Genomic DNA, 21,654 nt, shown 5'->3' with positions numbered 1-21,654 from the left:
GAAAGTTGGACAGAAAAGGGATGAGAGTTTGCTGCTAGATGGGTGCTACGCGCCCATTGTAGAGGAGGAGGAATGCATGCAGACAGTTCAGAGGAACAGTGACCATTGAAGTAGCGATAGAAAAGAGATAAAGATGCAACAATGCAGTGAAGAGACAGAGGTCGAAGGGAGTCAGTAAGAGGGGGAGAGTTAATGAGACGAAAAGCCTTTGACTCCACCCTATTAAGAAGAGCTGTATGTTGGAAGCCTCCCCACACATGCGAGTTGTACTCCATGCAGGGGCGGATAAAACCCCTGTATAGAGTCAACAATTGTGCAGGGGTAAAGAAGGAATGGAGTCGGCTTAGCACACCTAATCTCTTGGAAGCAGATTTTTCAAGAGATGTAATATGATCTTTCTAAGATAACTCTCGAGTAAATGAAACCCCAAGCATGTTCAAGGATGATGCAGGATTACGCTGAATATTAATAAACATTAGAGAGTATACCTGTTGAAGATTTTGTCAGGTTGATAGGTGTAAAAACTGAGACTTTGATGCATTAACAACAACCAGATTATTTTTACCCCAATCAGAGATACGAGCCATGTCAGACATTAGGTATGCCATTGCCTCATCCCTTGTTTGTTGAAGTAACTGCTGAGGTGGACATTGTGGGAATCGAATGGAAAGGTGAAGGGTGGAGTCATTAGCGTATGAGTGGACAGGGTTAGAAGTACAGCTTAGAAGGTCAATGATGAACAAAAAGAAGAGAGTCGGTGATAGGACAGAGCCCTGAGGAACACCACTGTTAATAGATCTAGAAGAAGAACGATGGCCGTCTACAACAGCGGCTTTAGAACGACCCGAAAGGAAGCTAGCGATGAAGGCACAGATAGAAGGATAGAAATCGTAGGAGGGCAGTTTGGAAATTGAAGATTTATGCCAGACTCGATCGAAAGCCTTTGAGATGTCAAGTGCAATGGCAAAGCTTTCGCCAAAGTTCCGAAAGGAGGATGACCAGGAGTCTGAAAGGTAGGTGAGAAGATCGCCAGTGGAGCATCCCTGACGGAACCCATAATGACGATCGGAAAGAAGGTTGTGATAGGAAAGATGCCTTAAAATTTTTCTATTGAGAATTGACTCAAAAACTTTTGAAATACAGGACTTTAAAGCAATTGGACGATAGTTGGAGGGTTGGGAGTGGTCACCCTTCTTTGGGACTGGCTGAATGAGAGCAAACTTCCAGCAAGAAGGAAAGGTAAAAGTTGACAGACAAAGGCGAAAGAGTTTGCCTAGGCAGGGTGTAGGCACAGAAGCACAGTTCTTGAGAACAACAGGAGGGACCCCATCAGGCCCATATGCCTTGTTAGTACTGAGGCCAGTGATGGCAGAAAATACATCAACTGAAGAAATTTTAATGTCAGCCATGAGGAAGTCAGAGGGGGGAAGTGATGGAGGAACAGCACCAGAATCATCTAAGGTGGAATTGGAGGAGAAAGTCTGTGCGAAGAGATCTGCTTTATCAGTAGAAAAAATTGCTACAGAACCATCAGAGTAGAAAAGAGGAGGGAAGGATGATGAGGTAAAGGTGTTAGAAAGATATTTGGCAAGGTGCCAGAAGGAGCGGGAAGAATTCGAGTTGGAGAGTTGAGAGCATTTAGTATGGATGAAATTATTTTTAGGAGAGCGAAGAACAGACTTAGCACGATTCCGGGCAGAAACGTAAAGATGATGTGATTCAGGGGTGGGTTGGCTCAGGTACCTTTTGTAGGCCCTCTCCTTGTTGCGGACAACATTAGAACAAGCGTGATTAAACCAAGGCTTTCTTGCGTTAGTCAAAGGATATGAGAAAGGAATGTATGCTTCCATGTCCGAGAGAATAACCTCTGTAATGCGCAAGGCACACTCAGATGGCTCCCAGCCATGGAAGCAATAATCATTCCAGGGAAAATCAAAGAAGTACTGCCTGAAGGGCTCCCAATCTGCAGCTCCAAAGTGCCACATCCGACTTTTCTTTGGAGGATCCACAGGCCGTACTGAAGCGCTAGGACAGGTTAAGGTGATAAGGTTATGATCGGAGGAGCCCAACGGAGAGAAAAGATTAACAGCATAAGCAGAAGGACTAGTTGTAAGGAGCTTGAGCTCTACAGGCCTCGTTTATGGACCAGTTTAAAAGAATGACGTGTCGAATGAATCCTCTCAGGCTGAAGTGCCCTAGTCTTGGTGGTACGTACATCCAGGTCAATCACAAGATCACATGGCAAACAAACAAACAAACAAAAGATTAAGGGACTAGCCCAAATTTTCATATTTACAGGAGTGGAAATAAAAAAAAATTGGGACACTGGAAAGGGCGTTCAAAATGCAGAAACGAATGGTCATCACAATTTCGATGCAACCCACTGGATGTCGGCAAAATTGCAATAAATAAATAATGATAAGTAAATAACGAAATTGAATATTTGCAATAAATAGAACAAAGAAAGAAACAAGGTGCATGCCTGTATCCATACCTTACTAAGAGGTGGAGGGAGACAGAAAGGTTGGCAAGGAGGAAGGTTTTCAGGCAGGCAAGACGGTACAAAGGGGGAAGTAGGTAGAAAAGCAGGCAGAAAGGTAAGTAGGGAAGTAGGTAGGAAAGTAGAATAGGGAGGCAGGCAGGGAAGAAGATTGGGAGGTAAGCAAGAAAGCAGGCAGGGAAGAAAGTAGAGAGATAAGCATGCACTGGGATAGGTAAGTAGGTAGGCAGGGAGGCAAGAGGTAAATAGGTAGAGAGGTAGGTTGTTAGGGAAAATGGGAGAAAGGAAAGCAAGAGGTAGATAGGAAGGGAGGAATATTGGTAGGGAAAGAGGTAGACAGGAAAGCAAGGAGTTAAGTAAGTATGCAAGGAAGTAAGTAGGTAGGCAAGGAGGTAGGTAAGTATGCAAGGAAGTAAGTAAGTAGGCAAGGAGATAGGTAGGAAGGTCGGCACAGTAGGTAAGAAGGGAGGAAGGTAGATAGGTACTGTAGGTAGGAAAAGCGACAAGAAGAGGTGCCACTTAACTAACTTCCACCTTAATGACTCCGGGTGAAACAGTTACAGACCAACAGAGTGGCTGCAAAATCTGACATCAGCGATTAACAAAGAACTTCCTGCACATGGCAAGGAACAGAAGAGATTTCGTCTTCGAGACCTTAGCATGGCAAAAGGCAGTTTGTCTTCCCTTATAAGTATTATCTGATTAACAACGTATTGGCTAATGAGAGGGAAAAATGCATAATTTTTGCTTTAATCACAGAAACTCATAAATTTTACACGCAGACCTAACTAAAACCTAACCACGAAGAATTTTCAGCCCTAATTTGGGCATCATATGGTCCTTTATCCTAGAGTTTTTTCGTCGTTTTTTTTTTTTTTATACCAAACATGAATTATGTGATGATGCCATAAACTTGTCAATATATATGAGATCAGTGTTTACTAGATACTGTCAGAAAATATTATATCATACCAGAACAGGGAGAAAATTAGGTCAAGAAGCAGTCAAAGGAGTTGTGGGGCGAGAAACAATCCACACGTTATATATAACATACAATAACTGCTTGTATATATTTGAGTTCTGTGTACATAGAACATCCATTTTCCTTTCACACAATTTTTTTTTCTGTAATACAGCAAACTCAAGCAGCAGTTATGCTGAAAATGATCTTACAATTGTATGAAAAACTTCTGAAAGGACCTGGTTATTTAAAATTTTCTTCCTCTCTTCCGTTAGAGATTACAGACGGGCATGGATGAATCAATGGACTCCCCCTCGCTCTTTCCCTGGCGTTTCAATGGACAATAATATCATCCAGTGAACAAAATAAAACACGCTAATCACTCGTTTTTTTTTTCCTCTGATTTCTCGTAACCCGATCGGTAAGTACTTTTTGCCCATCACTGAGTATAATTTGTTCCAGTAGAAATATTGTGTTGTTCCAGTTTCTTCAAGTTAAACAATCAAATAAAATTCTATTGAAGCAAAATCTATATCAAAAGGGTGAGAAATTATCAATATTATTCTCAAACAGGGATGAAATTACTCGGTACTGAGGGAAACACACATCACAAATGACGTAAGGAAAAAATCAGTACTGGAAGAAATAACATCACTTCTTAAAACACATGCACGCACGCACACACACACACACACACACACACACACACACACACACACACACACACACACACACACACACACACACACCGCTCGCTGGTGCAGTGGTAACGTTCTCGCTTGCCGACTGGTGGACGGGAGTTCGCGCCTCGCTCAGGTTGCGAAAAGTTTCACTGATGAAGTGGGTGGTTACTGTCCCCCTTGAGCAAGGGGACGGGTGTGTGTGTGTGAAGGTCACAGCCTTGCCCTTAGATCGGACTATATGAGCTCCCAGCTCCCTTTCGGGAGGGTAAAAGCTGACGATCACGACCATCAAGTGATCCTGACCGACCCAGTGAATTACACACACACACACACACACACACACACACACACACACACACACACACACACACACACTGCAGGAGGGAAGGAAAAAAGGAGACATGATTATGCTGTATAAATACATCTCCGGGAAAGAGAAAATAGACATAAATGAATATATAACCTATGGAGAAGCATCAGCAAGATGACACTACAAAAAACTACATAAAAAGAGACGTAAGGAAATTCAGTTTCCCGAATAGGGCAATTGATCAGTGGAAAGCACTACCGAATGAAACAGTGTGTGCTAAAAGTATTCATAAATTTAAGGATATGTGTGATAAAATGGTTTACGGTAATACACGGGATAGTACGAGCTTGACTCATTAGTGTAAAGATACAATTAGGTAAGAACAATTAGGTAAGAACACACACACACACACACACACACACACACACACACACGAGGTGCTACCCAAAAGTTCCAGTAATTTGAATATTGTAGGATAATAAGTTACCTAACCTCCTACTTCTCACTGTTGCCATCGAAGTAGTCCCCTTGGGCATGTATACAGTGGTAGCAGTGTTTTTTCCACGAGTCCATGCATCCCTGGAAGGCTTCAGGCGTGATGGTCTTGAGCACCTCCTGCAAGTCTGTCTGGATCTCCTCAATCGAGTCAAATCGACACCCCTTTCAGTCGTAACTTCAGCTTGGGAAACAGGAAAAAGTCGCAGGGGGCAAGGTCAGGCGAACATGGTGGGTGGGGAATGACTACAGTGGTAGTGGAAGCCAAGAACTGCCGGACAACAATTGATGTGTGGGCGGGGGGGTTGTCATGATGTCTCTCTCTCTCTCTCTCTCTACATCTATCTATCTATCTGTCTATCTATCTATCAATCTATCAATCTATATATATATATATATATATATATATATATATATAGTCGTAGGTGGTGGCGACCATCATCCACTCACTTGATGTAGTGCTGCCCACTTCTTCCCTAGCCTTTATCATTGTTTTTCTGTGCCTGCCCTCTTCTCTTCCTATTTCTCCCATCTTTCATGTCACTTCTTATTGCTTTTCTTCCCTCTACAGGTGGATTTATATTCAGTAACAAGCTAAATGGTTCCCTGTAAGCCAAGAAACCATTCACAACGCTGGGTGGTAACCATATAACAAAACCATATGTGCTCCCTACGTGTCAAGAAATGGGATGGTGGAGGGTTAGTGACCCTCCCTGTAAAACAAATAACTCAAAGTCAAATGGCCACCCCTTACGGGATTGTGTCGTCTGGTAGTATATATATATATATATATATATATATATATATATATATATATATATATATATATATATATGATTGGGAGGATATGTAGTGCGTCCCTGCGTGCAAGGTCCGGGGGGGCTGGGTTTACGATGGAAGAGATGAGAGGTGGGATGGGACTGGAGTGTGTTGGTGTTGTGATGAGGAAAGGGAGACTGGGATGGTTTGGACATGTGGAGAGGATGGGGGATGATAACTGGGTGAGGAAAGTGAGGAATGTTAATACTGGGGGTGTGGTTATGAGGGGTAGACAGAGAAAGACATGGGACGAGGTCATTAAGTGTGACCTCAGGGTTAAGGGACTGGACAGGGAGGCTGGAATGGATCGTGCAGCGTAGATAGCCGCCATTAGGTGACCAAGGCCGACGCATGCAAGCATGCTGGAGCCTTTAAAAACGAAACGATATATATATATATATATATATATATATATATATATATTGTTACATAGCCTATGATTTCATCATCCTTTGTGTAATTTTAACGCACAGTATGCTGCATGTTTGATCACGAGCGTGTTCTGCCTCAGTCCCCCCCTTCTACCGTTATAGTAGAGTAACTCGTCCTTTCTGTTGTTCAGAGCAGGATTGTCAGCTCTTTCTCCCCTATGGCTTCATTTGCGTGTCCTTCTTACAAGTTGTATCAAGCTCTGCTGGCCCCTATATAATGAGCTCAGTCTCTGCATTATTGCCACTTAGATCTACTCCTCATTTTGTTCACATCTCTGTCCTCCCCTGTACAGCTATTATTGTGAGTGCTCAGGAAGTCTCCAACCATCTAGCAGCTGTGTAATTTGGTATAAGTGTTATTGCATTTTTCCTTGTACTGTAAAGCATAAGGTGTTAATTCTTAGGCCTAGTAACGTTTTGTAGTTCATGTAGGGTTCTTGTTGTTAGCCATTGTTCATAATAGTTTGTATCTGTAATAAGTTATCTTGCATTAACTGAGCATTACCCAGTGTATTTTCATTTTATCAGGGCTGACTTAGGTAAATTTACCGTTGCTAATTTCGTGTTAATAGAGGCTATTGCAGTTAACCATATATTTAACCGGTTTTTTTGCCATTACATTATCCTTATGAGTCCTGAATGTTTTGTTGTTAGTTTGAGCATTAAACTTTAACTTGTAATTTTACCTAACCCTTTTGTTTTGAACCTGGAACTTTACGGGACAGTAGTGATTTTTAGTATTCTCACTTAAAGTGTACATTATCTTTCTCTGTTCCGTAACATAAATTTGGCGACCTCATATCAGGATATTCAGGATATTATCATAAGGATATTGCTTGATATTTTGTGACTGTGATTTATTCATGATGTCTACTATTACTACATTTGATGAAGCCAAAGATTTTTTGTCAAATGTGCAAACAGTGTGTGATGTAGAAAACAGAACAAAGAATGAACTTAAGCTTGTTGCTCAACAATTGGGAATTGCTGTTCGCTCTCATCATTCTAAAGATCAAATTGTTGACATGATTAATGAAAGCTTGTTTAATGTAACTCCTCCAAATGAGCAAACGCAGATTGAATTAGCTAAGTTACAGCTAGCCCTGCAGGAGTCTCGTGCTAAGGAGGCGGAGGCCCGTTCTAAGGAGGCTGAGGCACAAGTTGAACTTGCTAGGATTCAGGCAGACCATGAGTATCGCATGAAACAATGTGGAACTGGATCATCTAGCTCTGATGATTTTGATGTGGCTAAAAATGTTAAACTTGTCCCTCCTTTTAATGAATCTGCTTTAACAAAGTATTTTCAGTTGTTTGAGAGGGTAGCTACAGGTTTTAATTGGCCCAAAAAGTATTGGCCAGTACTCCTTCAAACTGTTCTCACCAGTAAAGCTCAAGTAACTCATGCATCTTTGCCTCAGGATCAATCTGATAATTATGATGTAGTTAAGAGCTTGATTCTTAAGGCCTATGAGCTTGTTCCTGAAGCTTATAGAGTAAAATTTAGGACAACTTACAAGCAAGATAAGCAATCCCATGTTGAGTATGCAAAAATCAAAGAAGATCTGTTAGAGCAGTGGTTAAATTCTAAGAATGTGGATTCTGATTTTGGTAAATTTAAGCAGATGATTTTGCTGGAGGACTTCAAAAGGTGTATTAGTAAAGATGTAAGCCTATATCTTGATGAGAGAAGAATGGATAATTTGTCTGATGCTGCAGTTTTAGCTGATGAGTATGTTCTCACTCACAAAAGATATTCTAGAGAAAGAAGGAAAGCTGAGAGTAAGTACGTTGCCTCTACTCAGAATACAGGTAACAGGAAAGAGAATAAAGATGATGTTTCTCAGGAAGTAAATACCAGCTTCACCTCTAGATTTCAGACAAGTAAATGTACTTATTGTAGTAAGCTTGGTCATACTACGGAGAAATGTTTCAGGAGACAGCGTGATGTGAACAAAAAGGAGTCTTTAAATATTCAGTCAATTGGTCTAGTGTCCACTCTTGAGAGTTCCCAGAAATCGTTAACTGAGTTAATTGAACTTGCTTTGAGGGGTAACTTAAATTCTCATGATGGAGCTCCTCTTTTGAGCAGTAACGTGGGTGACACTCTCAAGAGTTCATGTGCTAATTTCCTGTCTGATGGTTTTGTCAGTCCTCTGGACAGTAATGACAGGAAATCAGTTAAAATATATAGTGATACAGGTGCTTGCCAATCCCTTATGCTGACCAGTGTTCTAGGCTCTAATGTTAATTCCTCTGATGAAACTGTAATCTTACAAGGCGTAGGAAATAATTACTTCTCTGTCCCTCTGTGCAGAGTGAATTTAGAGTCTGGTTTTGTTAATGGTTCCGTTATGGTTGGGTTGGTTGAGACACTCCCAATGTCAGGTGTAACTTTCTTACTTGGAAATGATATTGGTGGAAGTCAAGTGTGTCCAGCTCCTCAGTTGTCTAGTGAGCCAGTGGCTGCGACCCAGGATTGTGATGTCCCTGATGTGTTCTCTGCATGTGCTGTCACTAGGGCTAAGTCTAAAGTTACTGGTGATTTAGAGGATAATGATGATGATGATGTTATCCTAGCTGACACTTTTCTTGCTAATTTGGACTACTCATCAGATGAGACAGTACCCCGTAGTGTTGATAATTTGTCTCGTCAAGAGTTGGTTGAGTTGCAGGTTGCTGACCCTGAGTTGAAAGGTCTTGCTAACTCTGCTTGCAGTGAGGAAGAGTCAGCTGGTGCTTCTACTTGTTAATATGTAAAGTCAGGAGTACTTATGAGGAAGTGGAGACCCCCAACAGCATCAGCCGACTGTGAATGGGAGGTTGTACATCAAGTTGTCATCCCTTGTGTTTGTAGGCAGGATATCATTAGAGTGGCTCATGATTCCAGTTTGGCAGGACACCTTGGAGTGAGGAAGACTGTGGCACGCATTTTGAAACACTTCTACTGGCCAGGTATCTTCAGGGATGTTTCCTGGTATTGTAAGTCTTGTCACACCTGTCAAGTTGTGGGGAAGTGTAATCAGACCGAAAAGGTTGCACCTCTAGTTCCCATTCCTCCTTTTGAGGCGCCTTTCACCCGTGTGTTGGTGGATATTGTGGGCCCTCTTCCTAAGACTTCTTCAGGATTTTCTTATGTGTTGACCCTGATTGATATGGCTACTCGTTATCCTGAAGCCATTCCACTTAGAAATATCTCAGCAAAGAACGTGGTTAAGGAAATGCTAGTGTTCTTCACAAAGTTTGGTCTGCCCAAGGAGGTACAGTCAGACCGGAGAAGTAATTTCATGTCAAATGTTTTCAAGCAGTCTCTGAAAGAGTTGGGCATCACCCAGATCACGTCTTCAGCTTACCATCCCCAGACCCAAGGAGCGTTGGAGAGATATCATCAAACACTCAAATCGATGCTCAAGAAATACTGTTTGGAACATCAGAAAGACTGGGATAAAGGTCTTCCATTCGTTGTGTTTGCCACAAAAGAATCTCCAAAGGAATCACTGGGCTTCTCACCTTTTGAACTACTGTTTGGCCATGAAGTAAGAGGACCCCTTAAGCTACTCACGGAATGCTGGCTGTCGGAGGAAGATGACGTCAACCTGCTGGAGTATGTGATGAAGTTCAAAGAACGGCTGTCCACTGCTTTACAGCTGGTGAGAGAGAATTTAGGAGCTGCTCAGGAGAAGATGAAGACTTGGTATGATAAGAAGTCCAGGTTACGCCACTTTCAGCTAGGAGATCAGGTTTTGATTCTGCTACCAGTGCATGGGCAACCTCTTCAAGCCAAGTTTAGTGGTCCTTATTTCGTGGAGAAGAAACTCAGTGATGTCAACTATGTCATCGCCACACCAGATCGTAGAAAGAACATGCAACTTTGTCACATCAACATGCTAAAGTTATATCACAGGCGGGATGAAAATAACCCAGTCTGCACTGTAGCTGTTCCAAGCGAGTCTGCAAGTGAAGTTCTCCCATGCAGCAAGAGCCTCCTGATATCATGAATGATCTCCAGACTAAGCTTTCTCATCTACCTCCCGAGGAAAGGCAGGAGTTTTCGGCATTACTGCAGGAGTACCTGCAAGTGTTCCGTGCCACTCCAGGAAGAACTACTGTGTTGATGCATGATGTCGATGTCGGAGACGCAAAGCAAGTTAAACTGCCTCCTTACCGTGTGAACCCAGTGAAAGTTCCTCTCATCGAGAAGGAGCTTGGCTACCTGTTGGACCACAAGATGATTGAGCCCTGTCAGAGCGAGTGGAGTTCTCCTGTCACTCTAGCCCATAAGCCACGTGGGTCACAGCGGCTTTGCATTGACTACAGACGTGTTAATCAGATAACCAAAACAGACACTTACCCTCTCCCTCATGTGGAAGATTGCATAGACAAGATCGGAAAGGCTAGGTACATAAGTAAGTTTGATTTGTTAAAGGGATACTGGCAAGTACCTATGACTGAACGTGCTAGGGAGATCTCATGTTTTGTAACACTAGGAAAGACTTTTGCATGTTCCGTAATGCCATATGGTATGAAGAATGCACCAGCCACTTTCCGGAAGCTCATGAATGTTGTAACAGAGGGTTTGGCAGGGTGTGTTGTTTATATTGATGATGTATTAATCTTCAGTGACAACTGGAAAAATCACCTATGCCATGTCAGTAAATTTCTTGAGCGTTTGGTTCATGCTAATCTTGTAGCTAATTTATCAACGTGTGAGTTTGGTCAAGCTAAAGTTCAGTACCTTGGGTACGTAATTGGTGATGGACATGTTGCACCACTAGGAGCTAAGGTTCAGGTTATAAGTGATCTTCCCAGACCTAAAAGTAGGAAAGAGCTACAAAGATTTTTGGGAATGGTAGGTTATTACAGGAGATTTGTTCTTAACTTTTCAATTCTTGTATCACCACTTACAGACCTACTGAAAAAGGGAGTTGAATTTGTCTGGACCGATAACTGTGAATCCTCTTTCAACAAACTTAAAGCTATCCTATTAAGTCAGCCAGTGCTCGCTACTCCAAATTTTGCTAAGCCTTTTAAGATGGCTGTTGATGCAAGTGATACAGGAGCTGGGGCTGTTTTGCTGCAAGAGGATGATCAGGGTATTGAACACCCTGTATCTTATTACAGTAAGAAGTTCACTCCACCTCAAAAGAACTACTCAAGTATTGAGAAAGAGCTTTTGGCCTTGATTTTGGGTTTACAGCATTTTTCATTTTATTTGTGTTCTGGTTTTGACCCCATAGTCATTTATACCGATCACAACCCACTGAAATTCCTTAGTAAGTTTAAAGATAAAAATCAGAGATTGACAAGATGGAGTTTACTTCTTCAGGAGTATTCATTAGACATACAGCATGTCAAGGGGAAAGAAAATGTTATTGCAGATTGCTTATCTAGACTTTAGACAGATTGTTTTAGAGTAATAAGAAATTTCCTTTGTAAATTTCTTTTTCTTTGTGGGGAGGTGTTACATAGCCTATGATTTCATCATCCTTTGTGTAATTTTAACACACAGTATGCTGCATGTTTGATGACGAGCGTGTTCTGCCTCAGTCCCCCCCTTCTACCGTTATAGTAGAGTAAGTCGTTCTTTCTGTTGTTCAGAGCAGAATTGTCAGCTCTTTGTCCCCTATGGCTTCATTTGCGCGTCCTTCGTACAAGTTGTATCAAGCTCTGCTGGCCCCTATATAATGAGCTCAGTCTCTGCATTATTGCCACTTAGATCTACTCCTCATTTTGTTCACATCTCTGTCCTCCCCTGTACAGTTATTATTGTGAGTGCTCAGGAAGTCTCCAACCATCTAGCAGCTGTGTAATTTGAGTATAAGTGTTATTGCATTTTTTCTTGTACTGTATAGCATAAGGTGTTAATTCTTAGGCCTAGTAACATTTTTTAGTTCATGTAAGGTTCTTGTTGTTAGCCATTGTTCATAATAGTTTGTATCTGTAATAAGTTATCTTGCATTAACTGAGCATTACCCAGTGTATTTTCATTTTATCAGGGCTGACTTAGGTAAATTTACTCTTGCTAATTTCGTGTTAATAGAGGCTATTGCAGTTAACCATATATTTAACCTGTTTTTTGCCATTACATTATCCTTATGAGTCCTGAATGTTTTGTTGTTAGTTTGAGCATTAAACTTTAACTTGTTATTTTACCTAACTCTTTTGTTTTGAACCTGGAACTTTACGGGACAGTAGTGATTTTTAGTATTCTCACTTAAAGTGTACATTATCTTTCTCTGTTCCGTAACAATATATATACAGTATATTAACAGAACAGAAGCACGAAAAACAAATGAATAAAAAAATTATCCACACACCAGATTACTGGTGTCCTCCATTCATAGACTATCTTTAGCAGCTGGACTTGAACATCTGTAGGTTTAAGTTTGGAGGGAAACGATTCCGGGGGAGCAATTTCCAGCGAGATGCAGTTAGGGGAATAAAAGAATTCTGACTGGAAGAAGTTCTTCAATACGGCGCTGTGACATTCCAATCATGAGCGATTCAAGATGCCGGTGTAGCACGAGGGAAGGCATGGTGAGGTAGCACAATGGACACAACTTCGTCTGAGAATTTGCCATAAAAATACTGTATCTGCATAATAATGCAAGGGTGGCGACATTACGTCTTACTTGTAGGGGAGGTAGTATATTTATAATAGCAGGGTTATTAATTATTCCATCAGCTTTGTTCTGAATTTTGTCAACTGGTTTTAGTACAACCTATCCACATCCATTCCAAAGGGTGAGCATATTTAACCTGAGAGCGCACATATTACTGTAAATTATAGGTAACTGCTCGTCAGTGAAAAAGTTACAGATTGGTACAAGAATTTATGTTTCCTTGAGGCGGTTTGAGCAAGTGATCTGACATGAGAGGTGCAGCTGAGCGCATTGTTGAGACACCGAAAATTTCAATACTTTTGGAGGTGGGAATATTAGTGCACGAAGGTAATATACGAATCTGGCAATATCTGCCTATTAGTAAATTTTATATATTTGGTTTTACTAACATTAAATGAGATAAGTTGTCTTGTCCCCATTCACTGAGCTTAGATAAGTCTTGATTTATGGAGGTGGCTGTACTGAGTTGAGAGTTAGAGATATTAGACTTTGAAAATGGGTGTTTGAGTGTGGATGAACTATGAAGTGTTGAGTCATCTGCATATGCATGGATGGGACTGTGGGTGACAGATAAGAGATCATTAATATGAACCAGGAACCGAGTTGGTGCCAGAACTGATCCCTGTGGCATGCCAACATTAATTGAGTGGATTGGAATAAACTGTACATCATCTCCTTTTACTCTTCTTTTTCTGTCACTGAGATGTGAGGAAAGCAGAGGAACAAAAGATGTTAGTCCATAGCAAGGGAGTTTGGACAGCACACTCTCTCTCTCTCTCTCTGTCTCTTAAATTTATCATCATCATTATCATCATCAGGCGATTGAGTGTTAACTGCAGGACCAGCCTATCTCAACCGAAGTGGGAACGATACAGCCTATGTATCTCTACCAAGTGGCTTAAGCTGGCTGGTAGAGATTGTATGTAGGGTGAGAAGTGCTTGTGTGATTGCAATGTTGGAGTGGCTTTGGATGTGTGTGTTGTCTGTGAACCAAGTGTAATCGGCACACGCAAGCCGACTGGGGGCAAGCATACATTTTCATGCTATGCGACACTGGTTCAACCACAGCACTCCTTGTGTCAGCCAAAGCAGTACGTGGCCAGGTGAACACTCCAATAGTTTTTTCTTTGGTGCGGCATGAACCCTTGTTCTCCCATGTACGGAAATGCACACTTTATCACTGTACCACAGAGGCTCCATATATATATATATATATATATATATATATATATAATAGGGATGTATCGGATGTCAGAATTTAAACATCCGCGGATGCAGTTGTGAATGCGGATATCATGCTTCTGTATCTTGCAGATGTGGATGTGGATGTGGATGTCTGTTTCTAAAAACTGTGGACGCGGATGCAGATGCGGATGTGAAACTATGACATCCTCGCGGATGCGGATGCGGATGCGGATGTTTTCAGGATATATTGTTGCATGATCATTTAACTAAAGCTCGGCCCTTGGAGACAGCTGCCAATCCCTTATTCCCGGCTATGGGAACTGATTTTTTCCTACTTTTAAAATATTCATAATGAATTCAGCTGCTGTAAAAAATACAATGTTTTCAGACAGTGGTACTTTCAGCACCTTTCTTTAACTTACTGTGACACTTCCCTAGCCACAGTCTCCATAACACACACACACGCACACGCACACGGCCATACACACCAATATAAATGCATTTTGGCTCCTATTAACCCTGTTAGACGCTACAAAGTACCAAGGTAGGTGTATTACCCATACGACTCTTATTGACTTGGTGGAGTTAGTCACAGCACTTTGGTCTTGTGCAGATCAAAGCACTATAGAATAACTACAAAATCATCGCCCTTATGACCGCCTACCAGGGTAAACATTAAACACAACAAGCAAGTCGTATCACGGAAAAACACTAATGATTTTGTTTATAACGAAGGCATTGTATTTAGTATATCCACCACATCTGCTTTGTGTCTCATTCAAATGCGGATGCGGATGCAGATGTATATTAAAATGCCAATGCGGATGCGGACGCGGATGCGGATGTATATTTTTACATAAGTGCGGATGCGGATGCGGATGTCGAAATGGATGCAGATGTTCTGTGGATGCGGATATCCGATACATCCCTAATATAAATATATATATATATATATAAACATATATATATATATATATATATATATATATATATATATCTATATATATATTGTTACATAGCCTATGATTTCATCATCCTTTGTGTAATTCTAACGTACAGTGTGCTGCCTGTTTGATCACGAGCGTGTTCTACCTCACTCCCCCCTTCTACCGTTATAGTAGAGTAAGTCGTTCTTTCTGTTGTTCAGAGCGGGATTGTCAACTCTTTGTCCCCATGGCTTCATTTGCGCGTCCTTCATACAAGCTGTATCAAGCTCTGCTGGCCCCTATATAATGAGCTCAGTCTCTACAATAATTGCCACTTAGATCTACTCCTCATTCTGTTCACATCTCTGTCCTCCCCTGTACAGTTATTATTGTGAGTGCTTAGGAAGTCTCCAACCATCTAGCAGCTGTGTAATTTGAGAATATGTGTTATTGCATTTTTTTCTTGTAATGTGTAGCATAAGGTGTTAATTCTTAGGCCTAGTAAGGTTTTTGTGGTTTGTGTAGGGTTCTTGTTGTCAGCCATCATTAATAACATTTTGTATCTGTAATAATATATCTGGCATTCACTGAGTATTATCTGGTATCTCATTTTAACAGGGCTGACTTAGATAAATTTACTGATGCTAATTTCGTGTTCAAAGAGGCTATTGCAGTTAACCATATATTTAACCTGTTTTTTGCCATTACATTATCCTTATGAGTCCTGAATGTTTTGTTGTTAGTTTGAGCATTAATCTTTAACTTGTAATTTTACCTAACTCTTTTGTTTTGAACCTGGAACTTTACGGGACAGTAGTGATTTTTTAGTATTCTCACTTGGAGTGTACATTATCTTTCTCTGTTCAGTAACATAAATTTGGCGACCTCTTATCAGGATATTCAGGATATTATCATAAGGATATTGCTTGATATTTTGTGACTGTGATTTATTCATGATGTCCGCTATTACTACGCTTGATGAAGCCAAAAAATTTTTGTCAAATGTGCAAACAGTGTATGATGTAGAAAACAGAACAAAGAATGAACTTAAGCTTGTTGCTCAACAATTGGGAATTGCTGTTTGCTCTCATCATTCTAAAGATCAAATTGTTGACATGATTAATGAAAGCTTGTTTAATGTAACTCCTCCAAATGAGCAAACGCAGATTGAAATAGCTAAGTTACAACTAGCCCTGCAGGAGGCTTGTGTGAAGGAAGCTGAATTTCAAGCACGTGCTAAGGAGGCTGAGTCTCAGGCTAAGGAGGCTTGTGTTAAGGAGGCTGAATTTCAAGCAAATGCTAAGGAGGCGGAGTCTCAGGCTCGTATTCAGGAGGCACAGATAAAGACTCAGGCACAAATTGAACTTGCTAGGATTCAGGCAGACCATGAGTATCGCATGAAGCAAGGTGGAACTGGATCATCTAGCTCTGATGATTTTGATGTGGCTAAAAATGTTAAACTTATCCCTCCTTTTAATGAATCTGATTTAACAAAGTATTTTCAGTTGTTTGAGAGGGTAGCTACAGGTTTTAATTGGCCCAAAAGGTATTGGCCAGTACTCCTTCAAACTGCTCTCACCGGTAAAGCTCAAGTAACTTATGCATCTTTGCCTCAGGATCAATGTGATAATTATGATGTAGTTAAGAGCTTGATTCTTAAGGCTTATGAACTTGTTCCTGAAGCCTATAGAGTAAAATTTAGGACAACTTACAGCAAGATAAGCAATCCCATGTTGAGTATGCAAAAATCAAAGAAGATCTGTTAGAGCAGTGGTTAAATTCTAAGAATGTGGATTCTGATTTCGGTAAATTTAAGCAGATGATATTGCTGAAGGACTTCAAGAGGGGTATTAGTAAAGATATAAGCCTATATCTTGATGAGAGAAGAATAGATAATTTGTCTGATGCTGCAGTTTTATCTGATGAATATTTTCTCACTCACAAGAGATATTCTAAAGAAAAAAGGAAAGATGAGTGTAAGTACGTTGCCTCTACTCAGAGTACAGGTAACAGGAAAGAGAATAAAGATGATGTTTCTCAGGAAGTAAATACCAGCTTCACCTCTAGATTTCAGAAAAGTAAATGTACTTATTGTAGTAAGCTTGGTCATACTACAGAGAAATGTTTCAGGAGACAGCGTGATGTGAACAAAAAGGAGTCTTTAAATATTCAGTCAATTGGTCTAGTGTCCACTCTTGAGAGTTCCCAGAAATCTTTTACTGGGTTAACTGAACCTGCTTTGAGGGGTAAATTAAATTCTCATGATGGAGCTCCTCTTTTGAGCAGTAACGTGGGTGACACTCTCAAGAGTTCATGTGCTAATTTCCTGTCTGATGGTTTTGTCAGTCCTCTGGACAGTAACGACAGGAAATCAGTTAAAATATATCGTGATACAGGTGCTTGCCAATCCCTTATGCTGACCAGTGTTCTAGGCTCTAATGTTAATTCCTCTGATGAAACTGTAATCTTACAAGGTGTAGGGAATAATTACTTCTCTGTCCCTCTGTGCAGAGTGAATTTAGAGTCTGGTTTTGTTAATGGTTCCGTTATGGTTGGGTTGGTTGAGACACTCCCAATGTCAGGTGTAACTTTCTTACTTGGAAATGATATTGGTGGAAGTCAAGTGTGTCCAGCTCCTCAGTTGTCTAGTGAGCCAGTGGCTGCGACCCAGGATTGTGATGTCCCTGATGTGTTCCCTGCATGTGCTGTCACTAGGGCTAAGTCTAAAGTTACTGGTGATTTAGAGGATAATGATGATGATGATGTTATCCTAGCTGACACTTTTCTTGCTAATTTGGACCACTCACCAGATTAGGCAGTACCCCATAGTGTTGATAATTTGTCTCGTCAAGAGTTGGTTGAGTTGCAGGTTGCTGACCCTGAGTTGAAAGGTCTAGCTAACTCTGCTTACAGTGAAGAAAAGTCAGCCGGTGCTTCTACTTGTTATTATATAAAGTCAGGAGTACTTATGAGGAAGTGGAGACCCCCAACAGCATCAGCCGACTGTGAATGGGAGGTTGTACATCAAGTTGTCATCCCTCGTGTTTGTAGGCAGGATATCATTAGAGTGGCTCATGATTCCAGTTTGGCAGGACACCTTGGAGTGAGGAAGACTGTGGCACGCATTTTGAAACACTTCTACTGGCCAGGTATCTTCAGGGATGTTTCCTGGTATTGTAAGTCTTGTCACACCTGTCAAGTTGTGGGGAAGTGTAATCAGACCGAAAAGGTTGCACCTCTAGTTCCCATTCCTCCTTTTGAGGCGCCATTCACCCGTGTGTTGGTGGATATTGTGGGCCCTCTTCCTAAGACTTCTTCAGGATTTTGTTATGTGTTGACCCTGATTGATATGGCTACTCGTTATCCTGAAGCCATTCCACTTAGAAATATCTCAGCAAAAAACGTGGTTAAGGAAATGCTAGGGTTCTTCACAAAGTTTGGTCTGCCCAAGGAGGTACAGTCAGACCAGGGAAGTAATTTCATGTCAAATGTTTTCAAGCAGTCTCTGAAAGAGTTGGGCATCACCCAGATCACGTCTTCAGCTTACCATCCCCAGACCCAAGGAGCATTGGAGAGATATCATCAAACACTCAAATCGATGCTCAAGAAATACTGTTTGGAACATCAGAAAGACTGGGACAAAGGTCTTCCATTCGTTGTATTTGCCGCAAGAGAATCTCCAAATGAATCACTGGGCTTATCACCTTTTGAACTACTGTTTGGCCATGAAGTAAGAGGACCCCTTAAGTTACTCAAGGAATGCTGGCTGTCGGAGGAAGATGACGTCAACCTGCTGGAGTATGTGATGAAGTTCAAAGAACGGCTGTCCACTGCTTTACAGCTGGTGAGAGAGAATTTAGGAGCTGCTCAGGAGAAGATGAAGACCTGGTATGATAAGAAGTCGAGGTTACGCCACTTTCAGCCAGGAGATCAGGTTTTGATTCTGCTACCAGTTCATGGGCAACCTCTTCAAGCCAAGTTTAGTGGTCCTTATTTCGTGGAGAAGAAACTCAGTGATGTCAACTATGTCTTCGCCACACCAGATCGTAGAAAGAACATGCAACTTTGTCACATCAACATGCTAAAGTTATATCACAGGCGGGACGAAAATAATCCAGTCTGCACTGTAGCTGTTCCACCCGAGTCTGCAAGTGAAGTTCTTCCATGCAGCATGAGCCTGAGTGATAGTTTGGGGAAGTATCCTGATATCATGAATGATCTCCAGACTAAGCTTTCTCATCTACCTCCCGAGGAAAGGCAGGAGTTTTCGGCATTACTGCAGGAGTACCCGCAAGTGTTCCGTGCTACTCCGGGAAGAACTACTGTGTTGATGCATGATGTCGATGTTGGAGACGCAAAGCCAATTAAATTGCCTCCTTACATTTTGAACCCAGTGAAAGTTCCTCTCATCGAGAAGGAGCTTGGCTACCTGTTGGACCACAAGATGATTGAACCATGTCAGAGCGAGTGGAGTTCTCCTGTCACTCTAGTCCCTAAGCCAGGTGGGTCACAGCGGCTTTGCATCGACTACAGACGTGTTAATCAGATAACCAAAACAGACACTTACCCTCTCCCTCGCGTGGAAGATTGCATAGACAAGATCGGAAAGGCTAGGTACATAAGTAAGTTTGATTTGTTAAAGGGATACTGGCAAGTACCTATGACTGAACGTGCTAGGAAGATCTCATGTTTTGTAACACTAGGAAAGACTTTTGCATGTTCTGTAATGCCATATGATATGAAGAATGCACCAGCCACATTTCAGAAGCTCATGAATGTTGTAACAGAGGGTTTGGCAGGGTGTGTTGTTGATATTGATGATGTATTAATCTTCAGTGACAACTGGAAAGATCACCTATGCGATGTCAGTAAATTTCTTGAGCGTTTCGTTGAGGCTAATCTTGTAGCTAATTTATCAAAGTGTGAGTTTGGTCAAGCTAAAGTTCAGTACCTTGGGTACGTAATTGGTGATGGACATGTTGCACCACCAGCAGCTAAGGTTCAGGTTATAAGTGATCTTCCCAGACCTAAAAGTAGGAAAGAGCTACAAAGATTTTTGGGAATGGTAGGTTATTACCGGAGATTTGTTCTTAACTTTTCAATTCTTGTATCACCACTTACAGACCTACTGAAAAAGGGAGTTAAATTTGTCTGGACCGATAACTGTGAATCCTTTTTCAGTAAACTTAAAGCTATCCTATTAAGTCAGCCAGTGCTCGCTACTCCAAATTTTGCTAAGCCTTTTAAGATGGCTGTTGATGTAAGTGATACAGGAGCTGGGGCTGTTTTGCTGCAAGAGGATGATCAGGGTATTGAACACCCTGTATCTTATTACAGTAAGAAGTTCACTCCACCTCAAAAGAACTACTCAACTATTGAGAAAGAGCTTTTGGCCTTGATTTTGGGTTTACAGCATTTTTCATTTTATTTGTGTTCTGGTTTTGACCCCATAGTCATTTATACCGATCATAACCCACTGAAATTCCTTAGTAAGTTTAAAGATAAAAATCAGAGATTGACAAGATGGAGTCTACTTCTTCAGGAGTATTCATTAGACATACAACATGTCAAGGGGAAAGAAAATGTTATTGCAGATTGCTTATCTAGACTTTAGACAGATTGTTTTAGAGTAATAAGAAATTTCCTTTGTAAATTTCTTTTTTCTTTGTGGGGAGGTGTTACATAGCCTATGATTTCATCATCCTTTGTGTAAGTCTAACGTACAGTGTGCTGCCTGTTTGATCACGAGCGTGTTCTACCTCACTCCCCCCTTCTACCGTTATAGTAGAGTAAGTCGTTCTTTCTGTTGTTCAGAGCGGGATTGTCAACACTTTGTCCCCATGGCTTCATTTGCGCGTCCTTCATACAAGTTGTATCAAGCTCTGCTGGCACCTATATAATGAGCTCAGTCTCTACATTAATTGCCACTTAGATCTACTCATTTTGTTCACATCTCTGTCCTCCCCTGTACAGTTATTATTGTGAGTGCTCAGGAAGTCTCCAACCATCTAGCAGCTGTGTAATTTGAGTATATGTGTTATTGCATTTTTTTCTTGTACTGTCTAGCATAAGGTTAATTCTTAGGCCTAGTAAAGTTTTTGTGGTTTGTGTAGGGTTCTTGTTGTCAGCCATCATTAATAATATTTTGTATCTGTAATAATATATCTGGCATTCACTGAGTATTATCTGGTATCTCATTTTATCAGGGCTGACTTAGATAAATTTACTGATGCTAATTTCGTGTTAAAAGAGGCTATTGCAGTTAACCATATATTTAACCTGTTTTTTGCCATTACATTATCCTTATGAGTCCTGAATGTTTTGTTGTTAGTTTGAGCATTAAACTTTAACTTGTAATTTTACCTCTTTTGTTTTGAACCTGGAACTTTACGGGACAGTAGTGATTTTTTAGTAATCTCACTTGGAGTGTACATTATTTTTCTCTGTTCCGTAACAAAATATATATATATATATATATATATATATATATATATATATATATATTGTTACATAGCCTGTGATTTATATATATATATATATATATATATATATATATATATATATATATATATATATATATATATATATATATATATATATATATATATATATGTATTGTTACATAACCTGTGATTTCATCATCCTTTGTGTAATTCTAACATACAGTATGCTGCATGTTTGATCACGAGCGTGTTCTACCTCACTCCCCCCGTCCTCCCTTATA

At 40.8% G+C, this 21,654-nt stretch overlaps 1 protein-coding gene across 1 annotated transcript in view; it reads right to left on the bottom strand.

Moving 5' to 3' along the window:
- Positions 1-14,782: 14,782 nt before the first annotated feature.
- LOC145407475 (putative neural-cadherin 2) overlaps positions 14,783-21,654 on the bottom strand; it is a 152,452-nt gene continuing 145,580 nt past the window's right edge. Inside the window, exon 29 of the mRNA XM_080278404.1 lies at positions 14,783-14,905. Within this exon, the coding sequence (XP_080134530.1) occupies positions 14,783-14,905 (123 nt within the window). The remainder of the gene's footprint in view (positions 14,906-21,654) is intronic.

This window comes from Coenobita brevimanus, chromosome 73 (assembly GCF_032717465.1).
Source record: "Coenobita brevimanus isolate Jiangsu-jjx chromosome 73, ASM3271746v2, whole genome shotgun sequence".
NCBI lineage: Eukaryota > Metazoa > Arthropoda > Malacostraca > Decapoda > Coenobitidae > Coenobita > Coenobita brevimanus.
Note: the sequence above shows the minus strand (reverse complement) of the source record. Positions and strands in the feature narration are given on the sequence as shown.